This window comes from Rutilus rutilus (genome assembly GCF_951802725.1).
Source record: "Rutilus rutilus genome assembly, chromosome: 17".
NCBI lineage: Eukaryota > Metazoa > Chordata > Actinopteri > Cypriniformes > Leuciscidae > Rutilus > Rutilus rutilus.
In genome coordinates, this window is record NC_140230.1 from 23,125,016 (window position 1) to 23,138,599 (window position 13,584).

The following is a 13,584-nucleotide window of genomic DNA, read 5'->3' on the forward strand; positions in this document are numbered from 1 at the left end:
CGAAGGATACATCCTTATACACAAACATCCCTTTATAACTGAACATATAATGTTCTAAAGCAGCTGATCATTTTTATATAGGCCTATTCCATTTCATTTTAGAGGCCTAATAACCAATTACTACACACACAGAGACTGGTGGGAGAGCTGGGTGATAACATGACTTTATTTGCCCTTTTCTTGTGCAAACTTCATTGTTTATTCACAAACATTAGAAATTGCTGTACAATTAATTGATCCTGTATCATAGAAAGACACCCTCAGGGCTAATGTCTGTGCATTGGTAATGTCCTTACTAAAAATGGCTGCTTATCTGCCTGCTATCTGAATGGAAACCATCTGGACTTAAGCCCTAATGCATATAATAATGGACTAAAAAAGGAATCGACGCATCTGACTCGACTCTTAAAATAAAAGTGTTGTTTACAATCTGTAGTAGGCTATAGGTGACTTCTCAAGTTACAACAGCTTTCTCTTTCAGTTGTGAGATTGAGGCTGAAAACATGACATCTGTGTTTTTCTGCAAAGCTAAGAGCGTTCAGGCAAAGTAAGAATTAAGTTCATCTCCAAGGCAACAGACAGGAAGTGTCGCTTAAGTGGTTTCCTGATGGCTTCCTCTTTATCGCTGAATGATATCTGACATGTTGTGTGTGTGCGAATGTGTAATGTGTTTCAGAGATAAAGCAATGAGTATCTATCCAGTACAGTTTGATGAATTTAACTTACTTTGTGATATTTGCGATAATGTAAATGTCATGACTGCCTTAATCTGATAAAAAAAACATAAAAAAAAAAACACGTTTGATCAGGATCAACACATTTTCAGATTTCTGTTACATTTTCTTATATCATTTGGGTTCTTCCTTTTTTGAGTCTAAGCAGACTTACTTGACAGTAACAATGAACTTATAGCATGGGAAATACGTTACGTTCTAAGTATGATGCTAGTGTTTGTTTCCTGGTTTATCTGGTATCTCCTTTTGTTTACGTGTGTGTGCATGTGTGTGTGTAGGCCTGTCTGAACGTAGGTGTATGTCTTCGGGTGAATGTGTTCACATGCTTTATTTAGGTCACTTGAGATTATCTGATAATGTTTACTCTCTAAGCAAAGTATGTGTTTCATGGCAATTTTACAGTGCTCATCAAACAATGAATTCAAACGTAATCTGTAAACAATTACATTTAACATGTTAGATATACAACAAACTCACTGTTGTTACAGTAACCGAATGAATACAGGGATTCGGCACATCTACTGTATCATAGTGAACCTCTCTAAAGATTAACATAAATGTTCTAACTGTACATGCAAATGTTCTAATATACTCAATAGATCGATTTTAATATATCACATCTGTTACTTTAAATAAAACATTCAAATACAGTTATTCAAACTTTTTAAAGAGGAAGTAGCAGCCGAACTGCACTTTGGACATCCTCTCTTATTTTCGATTTACTGTCAAATTGTGATCCAAATGCATCATGTAATTTAGTTACCAGTATTTATTTTTTTGACACAAAGTAGTATCTTATCTTGACATTAAGAAGACATCTAAGAAGAAGTCTGCATGATAAATAAGTCTGCATTATTCACCAGATTTATTCCCAAAATTTGCTTTTAAAATTCAAGCTGGAAAGATTCACTAATATAGTAAGTACTATTTTATAAATCTCCCCCTGGATATTTACAGCAAATTGCAGGCTGTGCTTCGCATGGGGAGGTTCGCTGGTAATCGTGAGTACTGGCTTCTGAAACTGTGCTTTTTGTTGTTAAGCTCTGTAGCTGCATTCTCCTGGCCGCCAGCAGGCGGAGTGCTTTCCTGCACATTACTCAAAGCATTTTCTACCTTCCCTTCTTTGTTATTCTTTGTCTTTTTAACCTTTTCTTTGTCCTGCTGGGACTCATTGGTGAATGTGTTTGGGTCTGGAGCGCCCTCTAGTGCTGGTAGGGCGTCAGGGGGCAGGTCAGTGGAAGTGGGCTTGCCCTCAGCCTGCTCCTCATTGGGGGTGTTTCGGTTTGATGGGGAATGTTTGCTGTTGGTGCAAGTGGACCTGAACGAAATTACATTTAAGATGGAAGACAGAAACACAACTGTTAAGCATTCTGTCAGGATATTTTTCTGGAAGATGGAAAAACATGATGAATTGAAAGGTATAAGGTTATGGCCTACGGCAGGTAAGTCATATCATCATGTTTAAGGCATCAAAATGATTCATTATAAACGACAAAGAATATGATGCGAAAGATATATTCGCTTACCAGCAAAACCAGCATTATGTTTTGTTTTTGCTGGTATGCTAGTGTCCCCTCTAGTGCTTATTGACTAGCAAAACATCCTTGGTCAGCCATGATGCTTTTCAACCAGTTTCACCAGCTAAGTTTTCTAAACCTACTAGAATTCTGGTCTTTTTTCAGCAGTGTAGATCACATAGTTGTTGTGCTTTGACGTGTTTTTTTCCCATCTCACCCATTTGAGCTTCTGTCCTCTGAGTCCTTCTGCTCATTGCAGTATCTGAGCTCTGCAGGAGTCTTAAATGACAGATCTTGCTTTCCCTTCAGCCAGTATGTCTTCATATAACCTTTACCCTGAATCAAGAGGGATTACAGTTGATTTCACACCACTTTATTTGCTTGCAGAAGGATTAATATAAAGTCATACTAAAAAAAAAAAAAAATCTTTATTTGAAAAGTTTTACACAAAGTAGTGAATGGTACTTTTAGACATAATGCCCCTCCAGTTCTACTCACACCTTTCTAGAGGGGATTTAAACTAGCATTCCCGGCATGGGAGCCTCTAGTGCATCTCTTGAGGCCAGGGAAGTGAGGTTTACTCGCACAGCTCTTTACTAACTGGCCTCCTACTACTCTTTCCGCTCCGAGTGGGATGCGAACCGGCATCTCCAGCAAGGAAGGCAGGTCCTCTAACAAGGATGCTAAAGAACACAGCCTCTGGTGTCATTGGGTTTTTCCAGCACAGCTGGCCTCAGATACACTCACCCCCCTAAACCCCATTCCCATCTGGGTCACGGCAGCAATGTAACCCTTCCAATTCTACTCATAACACGCCAAGCAGGATTTGAACCAGCGTCTCCAGCATGGTAGGGGGGTGTGCTAACAAGAACGCTTAAGACCGCAGCCTCTAGCGTCCATCGCTAGTGCGCCTCTTAAGGCCAGGGAAGTGAGGTTTACTCGCACAGCTCTTTACTAGCTGGCCTTACACTTACTGTCATGTACACTTACATGATATGAAGCCATTTAAATAGGCTAATAAATGTTTTACTACACATGGATCGGGTTGAGCATTTATACTGCTGAATGCAACTGTTTTTGGGCAAGACTTTGGTCCATGGAAGTCTTGGATTAAACTGTGGCTCTGAAAGAAATGTTTAGGCCCAGACTATGTTATGCTATGTTATGATTGTGAACTCTTATATATACACTACCATTGGAAATTTAGGGTCAGTAAGATTTTTGTTTAAAAGTATTGAATTCTTTTATTCAGAAAGGAATGCTTTAAACTGATTAAAAGTGACAGCAAAAATTGTATTAAACATTTTTTTCTTTTGAAGGTTCTTTTAATCAAAGAATCTTGGAAAAAAATGATCACGATTTCTAAAAAAATATTAAGCAGCCTGTTTTCAACATTCATAATAATTAGTAATGTTACTTGAGCACCAAATCAGCATATTAGAATGATTTCTGAAGGATCATGTGATACCGAAGACAGAAAGCTGAAAATTCAGCTTTGCCATCAAAGGAATAAATTACATTTTAAAATATATTAAAATAGAAAACAGTTATTTAAAATTATTATAATATTTCACAATAATTCTATTTTACTGTATTTTTGCTGAAATAAATGCAGTCTTGGTGGCCATAAAAGACTTTTAAAAAACCGTTTCATTGTGGTGTACATAGTTTTGGAAGTTTTTAATGTGCATAACATTGTTGATAATGATGTTGGGGATGATAATTATGTACTGTAGTACCTTAACAAAAATCTTTCCACGTTCCTCAATGATGTACGGCTCATGCTCCAGATGGTCTTTGGTGGTTTGACTGATGTGGATTTGCATGCCCTAGCCGCACAGAAAGAGAGAGAGTAAAATTAGCTGTTTAATTAACTGTATTCCCTGTAAAATATAATTCAAAATCACTCATTATTTATTTCATGATAAGACAGTTTTGTATAGTTATTTGAGGCTGTTCATTTCTAGTCTCAGTACAGCATAAGAAAGTGGCCCACCACGCCATTTGACTCCATCCGAGAAGCCGTGTTCACAGTGTCTCCAAACATACAATACCTGGGCATTTTCAGACCCACCACCCCTGCCACCACCATTCCAGAGTGAATGCCTGTGTGAAGACCAAAACAAAAGCCTTAAGCTGGAGCATGAAGAGTTTAAAATGTGTAAATCATGTTCTTACATTGTGTGGCACGCATACAAATTATGAATACATCACATGAAAGGGTTGTTGTTTTGTTAAGCATGGGATACTGTGTGAGTCCGGGTGCACCTACCAACACGGATCTGGATGTTGTCCCCGGTGGAGGGGTCTTTTAGGTGATCAATGGAGCTCAACATATCTAGAGCCATGTCACAGATGTGGTGGGCATGAAATGTGGTTTTATTGGGCACACCTGCCACCACCATGTAGGCATCCCTAATGGTCTCCACCTGAGTGAGCAAGAGCATTAGTTGAGTTTCATTACGCACTCAATTTGAAGCGCTTTAAAAATGACAATAAAGATGAAAGGTACTGTACTTAATTAGAAATTAGAACGTTTTATTAAAAAATAGGGATGCATAGATATAAAAATTCTGGCAGATACCACCAAGCTGATATTTTCTGGTATTTACCAGTATTTACATCCGAAATTATTTTTAGGCAATGGTTAGTATTTAAGACATTTATAATGTACAGTATAATAAATGGTTATTCATTTTGAGATGTGCCAAATATGACAAATACTTAAATAATATTTAATATAAAAAAACCAAACATTTTTTTATACAGCAAGGATGTATTAAATTGATACATATAATGATACAAAAGATTTCTTTTTAAAATAAATGCTGTTCTTTTGGAATTTTGAAAAAATGCATTAAAAAATGTATCATGGTTTCCACATGAAGCAGCACAACTGCTTGCAACATTGATATTTATAAGTAATGTTTCTTGAGCAAATCAGTAGAATGATTTCTAATGCATCATGTGACACTGAAGACTTCCATTTTTACATTTCCATTTAAAAATATATTAAAATAGAAATAGCTATTGCCAATATTAGATTATAGAATAATCTAATTTACGGCGATAGCCGATATGGTAGTGATATACATCGTGCCTCCCTTGTGAGAAATGTGAAAGAACATGTTGTGTCAGTGGAAAAGTTGCCTTTGTTGGAGTTCCTTATGTTACCTTATAAACATTGTGCTTCTCGCTGAGTGTGTCAAAAACGATGTAGATCTCGTTTAGCATGTCCACCACCTGCATAGGGCTGATGTGGATACAGATCTCATTAAACTTCACCACATCGCTGAACAGGATGGTCACGTCTGGGAACACCTGGAGGGAGATAACGGATCAAGAACAGTGCTTAATAACAGCAGGACAGCACTAGAGGAAAAAATAAAGTGCTTTTCATCGTATTTCATTAACCCTCTTGAGATTTTGATCTCAATGGTCAGTCTATACTAAGTGAAATTCATTTAAATTTGTGTGTTTTATTGTGTTTAGAAGTGTGTTTAATGGGTGGGTTTGTGTGTACCTGACATGTCTCCAGGGCTGTGATTCCCTTGCGCAGTCTGTCCGCCACTGCTTTGGGTATCATGGCATACAGCAGGGAGTCTCCTCTCTTCTTCTCCTCATCCAGTTTTTTAATGATCTCCTGCAGCTGTGCATATTTCTGCTGCTCCTGTAGGAGGCAAAGTCAGAGATCGGCCTGTCATTTCTAGATGCAGTAACAACAGACTCAGCTTAATAGACTTGAGTCAGTCCATACTGGAAATTCTGCTGCATAACTCCTGCATTTTAAATAAAATGTGTCTCCTTGAGGATGGGATTTTGGGCTTGGTGGCATCAGTGTGACATGTATACCTGGTCAAGTGCCAGTTGCAGCTCTGCTGATTGCTGTGTTCCAGCCAGGATGAGCTCTCTGCTTGAGTCGTGCAGGTTTAAATCATTGACGTAAACACCCATTTTTATCATATCCTCCACTGTCTCAATACTGTACAAAGGAGAATATGTTTTAATAAAGACTACAACATATGTAACTGTAATCTTTTTATAAAAACAGCTTTTTTCTGCAGTTAAACTGTTTCTACAGACAGATCTGACAATTGTAGACTTATTACTACACATTTTAAAGGGCTCATATGGAAAACAGGATTTAAATGATATAGATTAGTACTACTCAACTGGCAGGTCTGTTCTGATCGGGACATGGACAGTAGGGGGAAAGAACCTATATAATTGTGTATAGTCAAGATAGTAAAATAAATGGGCTTAGTAACTTTAAAGTAATTTAGTAACTTTTTATTTACAACATGCTTGTTTTTAAGGACATATTTGTTGCTTTTGTAAGCTTAACATTTTTGCTGCAGTGTTGGATGATGTCCAATGTAAAACCTGCATTCTGAAAAAAACCCAGTTGAGAACCTGTTTAATTCTCACAGGTCAGAGAGAGAATGGAAAATGGTCATTTCAAACTAAATAATGACTAAAAAGGCTGCGAGAATATAGGATATGGTCCCTTTGAAATGACTTGGCAGAGAACTATTGATTGTCAGTTTTATGTGGCAATAACTAAATTAATGTTTTCCATTAGCTCAGACTACAATGTTGTAAATGTGTGAGATTATGAAAGCTTACATGGGAGTTCCTAGAAAGATGAGGGAGTCCCACTGAGGGACGTACTTCATCTGGCCCTTGAGGTGGAGAGGCTTTTTAGGGGGCTCCCGCATGTCTTCAAATATGGTTTCACTGCACTTTCCTGAACAAGAGAGAAGTTTAATTTTTCATTGCATAGACAGAAGATTTGGATTCCTTTGGATGATGAAGACTAGAGGCACTTTCTGAGGTCCCCAAAACACTTTAAATAATGATTTTAATCTCATTGACTATAGAATTTCTCAATGTTGTCTTGGATCAGAGTTATGCCACAGAAGTGTTCTTTTCTTGAATGTTTTCCAAAAGCATAAAACAATGTCTAGAAAGATGCCAGTGGAACTCATTCAGAGCATCACTTTTCTGTAATGTGTCTAACCGGTGACAGTCTGAAAAGCCAGCAGCTCGATGTCCTCTCCTCCAGAATTAGGCGAGCTGTTGTACTGAGTCAGAGTGCCGCTGTATTCCTGATCTGTCCCCTTCATTTCCTCCATCACTTTAATATCTGAGAGAACAGCAGAGGCACAGTCACAGAAGTCAGCATGAGATGTTTTAGGACATTATCTGCTTTAATCCGTGTAGATCTGTGTAGGCTAGATGGTTAGATGCATTACATCCATCAGCTGGAGTGCCCTTGATTTCCACTCCTCCCGTCTTCTTGGCCTTTCCCATCATGAACTACACTTCCCAACCTTAACCCATTGCCTGGACTCATTTTTGTTTGATCACTTCTACCTGTGTGTCATTACCCTTGTTAACTTTGTCTATATAAGCCCTGTTTATTCAGTCACTCATTGCAAAGTCTTGTATCTTGTCACACTGCATTCTGTGTTATTTTCTGGTTTTCTGTTTCATGGTTTTGATCTTCTGCTTGTCTCCCTGGATTTGCCTGTGTCTTGGACTCTGTTATTATCTGGATTGTTTGCCATGTGGTTTTGACCCTCGCCTGTTATATAGATTTTGATTCTGGATTGCCAAAATAAAGCTGCATTTGGATCCTCAACCCTTTGTGTCTCAGAGCAGTTTGTGAAAGGATGTGAATGCTTATATGCTATTAATGTATCTGACTCCTGATGTCAGCACCGCAGCGGTTCTTGTTCTGACTGGTCAGTGTGGCTTTGGCTATTATTAGGCATGGAATATGTGAGCGAAGAATTCTCTGTGCACATGTGTATACAGTATATGAGTGTGTGTGTGTGTGTGTTGAAGGACAAATCTAAATAAAAATCTAGTTTAAAACATGCCAAGTTCTTTAGAAATGTCCTCTTTGTGCTCATGTTGGTTTCATATGATTTAGATAATCCTTTATACCATTTTCAAGAAAAGTTTAAATTTAATGGTTCTAAAAAAGTGAGTGTCACACTTGTAATAATTATTTTCATTTCTTATTATTTTAAATGTTGAAAATAGTTGAACTGATTAAAATTTTGGCAAGAGCCATAATACATTTCTTCTAGGGGTGTAACGATACCCTAATTTCACGATTCGATACATATCACGATACTGAACTCACGATACGATACTATTGCGATACTCCAAGACATATAATAAAAGGTTAAGAACATTTTTACTGTTGATTAAATGCTAAATTTGATATAATATTGTGGGTGTAAATGAATAGGCTTGGACAATGGTAACACCAGAATAAATATATTCATGATTCTGAACCTGAAAATACTGAATTATTTTAGACGAATATGCTTGCACTCTGTCACTGGCTAGATATATTTAAAATAACGTAGGCCACGTTTTACTGGTAACATAAGACTTATAACATAAGCATTATCAGGACCCACTAATATTCCCCCATTATTATACATTATATTCAACATAATATATTGTAGTTTAATGTAGTACTGACTCTGAAAACTTCAATTTTTTCTCACAGGGTAATTTTTATTTTGGGTGAACTATCCACGATACATATTGTCATTATCCACGATACATATTGTTGCATTTTTGTATTGCGATATATTGTGACACGATATATTGTTACACCCCTAATTTCTTCAGATTTAAAATAGAATAGAAAAAAAAAAAAAAATCGTAACAATGTAAATCTTTACTGTAACTTTTGATCAATTTAATCGAATGAAGAATAAAGCATTAATTTCTCTAAATTATCTATTTCTTGCTGACCTTTGCTTGAGTGAATCATGTCACTGACTCCTATTATTTTTATTTAACGTGATCATTTTTGTTACACATTTGACCCTAATATAATCTATTCCGCAGAATTACACAGATTTTACTTCACAATGAGTGTACAAATGGTTTAACCAATACAGAATAAGCACTGTACCTCGCTCTTCTTTTTTAGGTTTTTCACTCTCCTCTTTCTCCTCCGGTTCTTCTTTGTTGAGTTTAGGGATGTTGACCTTCTGTTTGCTCTCCACCACAGCCTTAGACAGCAGTTCAAACACATTGTTGAGGTGGGTGTAGATCTGAAAGAGCACACACCAACAAAGCACCTTTTCAGGACACAAATGCCAAGAGCATGAAAAGAAAGCATGAACATTTTTTTTTTTAAACGCCTCATCTTTATGTTGTTGGTTGTTACTTTTATGCTGCTTTGGATCTATTCTCCAACCCTCCAGTTCACTCACATTATCCCAGCTGAATTCCAGCATGGGTCGCACCAGGGTAAACTCCTCATTGACCTTTTTACCCTGCAGATCAGAAAACACCTCTTTCAAGCCATCTCCTATCCAATACATGGTCATGTCCCTACGGAATATTACGCTGAAGGGGAACATGTCAAAAAAGATTCCTCTCTTCATGGGCAGTTTCTCATAGCCTGGAGCTGTTTTCTGCTGGGGCATACGGTGCTTAAACGCAGCATTGTCAAAATTCATCTTGTACACCTTCAGAGAGAGAGTGAGAAGATCAGAAATGGGAGAAATAAAGAATAACAGAGCTGGGTTTGTGTATACAGAGGAAGGTAAATGTCTCGTCTGTTTGGACTCTTACCACATATGTCATTTTCTCTGTTTCCTCTTTGGATAGAATCTCCACCTCAATATCTGTGTTGTAAAACTGTCGACCCACCTGAGAGAGCTGCCCTACAGAGGATCCAAAACAGACTTTAAAAAAAAATGTTAAACAGCCTGAGGCTACAAACACTTTGACTGACCAGCTTTTATTGTGTAAGATCTAGTCAAACATCTCAATTATCTAAACTTCACTTTGAGATCATTATTTAATAATGTTGCACATCTCTCAAGAATTTTAATATGCAGTTTCAGAAAGCACGCATGCAGAGGTCACCATTATGCTCATCCTGTTAATATGGTAACTGTTCATTCAGTAAAAGATGTATAAAGCAGATTTATTAGGCAAATGTAAGGAGGCTCAGTAGGAAACAATTTGTCTCAGATGTACAGTTTTTGGATGTAAATTATATTAGTTGTAACTTGGTGTAATCAGGTGGAAATCTTAATACTTGGTCTGTACTTTTTATTATTGTTAAAAGTTTATTCTGGGCCTTGACTTTGCATTACTGGTGTGGTGACTCTTTCTTCAGGTTACATTGTTACGCCAGTAGGTGGCAACAGGCTACTGTCTGAATGACTCAAGTGACTCATTGAATCATTCATTAAACCAATTTGTTCTGATTAATTTAGGACTGAAACAAGCGACTTAGGCTGCGTTTACACTTGGCATTAACATGCGATCACCGTGATCCGATCTAGCAGATCAGGACATGACGCGTTTACATTAAGTAGCCTCTGTATCTTGATAACCGATCAGATTTCCTCCATAATATTTAAATTAGGTCTGTGGCAAGACAGTTTTTTGAACGAAGAAATACTTCCAGAGCTGATCATACAAAAATAACTGGGTTGATCATGTTAAACAAGTCACATCATCGATCATCTGGGTTTAAGGTTATAGCGTGCAATGACTATATTGACAGAAATGTGAGATTAATAAACATGCTGAAACAATAAAAACATTCAACATTTAAAAAATAAAAAAAATAAAAAGTGTATTCCGATTATTTCTCTGATCTCATGACTGATTGTGATTGTACAGGTGATCGCCTCATTCAGATACTGTTGCACAATTAAAATGAAAAATTATACACACAGTATCATGCAAGTCTAAATAAACTATTTTAAAGATTGACGTTTATTGTAAGAGTTTAATTTCTTGTCTAAACTGCATCTGGCCATTATTTTCTGACAGCCACGTGGGGAGACTGGGCAGTGATTTATATGATGTCGCCCTCTGAATGTAGATACGATGGCTGGATTGCGTTTACATTACACTGAGATCTGATCACAATGCGTCCTCGACTACCTCTGGACCAGGACACGCTGATCGGATAACATTCCGATCAGAAACACGTTTACACTTGTCTTTTCAATGTGTATGTGGACAACATCCGGATACAGGTCGCATGTTAATGCCAAGTGTAAACGCAGCCTTATATGTGAATCATATGATATAATCATTCATCCACTCGATTCGTTCAGGAGCGAAACATCACTTTCTGTTGCTCTGAGATGCCCAATATTTAATTCTGCTTTGGCTTTTTTTTTAATGAAGTAACTGCCAATACTGTCAGAATGTATGTTATTGATTTGTTGTTTATTGAACTGTTGTTTAAAATCAATGTCACACTTGCAAGTCGTGCTGCTGATCTGAATACAATATACTCTCTACACTTACAGTAGCACTATTACCTTTGACAAACTGTGTGAATCCTTTCCTTGTTGAACGGTAGTGCAGGGTAAGACTTGTCTCACATTCTTCCTCAACACAGAAACTGGGAGGCTGGACTTTTGGGAAAGAGAAACGGAAGTACTCATGCAGGTTATCCAGCTCATTGATGAAATCTCGTACATTGCGCCCCAGTACCTGAGACAAAGAGATTAAAAGAGATTAAAAAGCTATGTAAAATGTGTACAATTATACAGTTGTCCATTGAGAAAAAGCCCAATAAAGAAAAATAGAAGATAAATGTCATACACTACCTGTAAGTTTGAGGTTGGTAAGATGTTTTCGTTTTTTAACGATATAGCAATAAATCATAATTCTTTTTAAATATAGGCTAAAATGCTGCGTTCACGCCAAACGCGAATATGCGTCTAAATTCGCGCCTGCCGCGTCTAGTTATATGCGTGACCACTTTGTGTTCATTCGCGCGTCAAGAGCGAAATCGACGCGCGTAAAAACAAAAGTTTGAAGCGAAATTTACGCGTGTCAGAGGCGAAAACCCGGAGGCGAAAGTTTCGAACAGAAACAGTCTTAACTTAAGACAGTTTATTTAAAAAACAATTAAAGAGTAGCCTATATTTTATTATACTATTAAAACCTCTTATGCTCATTAAAGCTGCATTTATTTAACAAAAAAATACAGTAAAACTATAATATTGTGAAATATTATAAAAAATTTAAATTACTATTTTCTATTTCAATATATTGTAAAATGTAATTTATTCTTGTGATGTTAAAGCCGAATTTTCAGCATCATTACTCAATGCTGAAACAGTTGCGCCGCTTAATATTTTTGTGGAAACTATGATACATTTTTTTCCAGGATTCTTTGAAGAATAGAAAGTTCAAAAGAACAACATTTGATTTTAAATAACATTTTTGTATAAATGTAAAAGTCTTTACTTTCACAATTGACCAATAAAAAAAAATAAAAAAAATTGGTAAGACTTTATTTTGATGGTCCCTTTTGAACATTCTGTTGACTATAAGTAACTTTGCAACTACATGTCAACTAACTCTTATTCAGTATTAGCTGACTGTCTGCTTAATATTGGCTAACTCTTTATTGTGATGGTCCTTCAACAGACATTCCACTGACTATAGGTAACTTTGCAACTACATGTCAACTTATTTTAACCCTAACCCTACCATGTGTTAAAGGGACCATCAAAATAAAATGAAACCAAAAAATCTTACCGACCCAAAACCTTTGAATGATTATCTAAATGAGTACCTGTGACATACAGAGTCTACCGTGCTTGAAAATCACCTTTAAGATCCTCTCATATCCATAGTTTCCTATCCGCTTGACCATGTAGACCCCGAAAGCGTACATCAGCTCATCATGAGTTTTTCCTAAAACCTCACCAGCTGCCTTTGCCAATCTTAGGATCAGATTATCGCTGGAATAATAAACACAAGCATTGTTAAATTAGCTAGATGCAATCTATGACACTTAATTAATCAGATATGTGACTCTGCACTTTCAGGACTTACTTGTACATCTGGTGGCGAACAAATTTGAGGTGCGGGATCTCCGCTCTGGCCTCGATTAGCCTCCATACGTCCTCTCCATATGATTCATTAATGTAGTCATTCACCGCTTCCAAATACAGGCCATACATCTTCAGGGGGTTTGGAACCTCCAGTATGCTGCCCCAGAAATATGATCAGTCTGAAGAGAGCTCAACCTGGATCAGAGATGCTTCATGGACATCAAGAGGCTTTTAGTCCAGCTTTTAGTTAGGCTTTTATATGGCAAAAATCAATGAGATGCATAAACAAGTAAGAGTAAATGTATGTGGCTTACCTGCAGACCTCAGTCCTGTGTAATGTGTAGATGAGTCTGAATTTGGCTAAAGCTACCCCCCCCCCCCCCCCTCTCTCTCTCTCTTTCTCTCTTTCTCTCTCTCTCTCTCTCACTCTCTTTCACTCTCTTTATCTTTAAACACCTGTTTTTGGCACCTGAA

General features: G+C 37.2%; 1 protein-coding gene across 1 annotated transcript; it reads right to left on the bottom strand.

The window, feature by feature from the left end:
- Window positions 1–1,491: 1,491 nt before the first annotated feature.
- Window positions 1,492–13,239, bottom strand: LOC311276392 (soluble guanylate cyclase 88E-like; the record flags this gene model as incomplete). Its single annotated transcript, XM_084386027.1, has 16 exons — window positions 1,492–2,052; window positions 2,469–2,587; window positions 3,991–4,080; window positions 4,248–4,357; window positions 4,524–4,680; window positions 5,426–5,572; window positions 5,775–5,921; window positions 6,104–6,233; window positions 6,878–6,998; window positions 7,272–7,397; window positions 9,195–9,336; window positions 9,499–9,756; window positions 9,863–9,954; window positions 11,581–11,755; window positions 12,885–13,017; window positions 13,112–13,239. 16 exons carry the CDS (start codon window positions 13,237–13,239, stop codon window positions 1,686–1,688), a joined length of 2,442 nt encoding a protein of 813 aa, XP_084242153.1. The 3' UTR covers window positions 1,492–1,685.
- Between the last annotated feature and the right edge of the window lie 345 nt (window positions 13,240–13,584).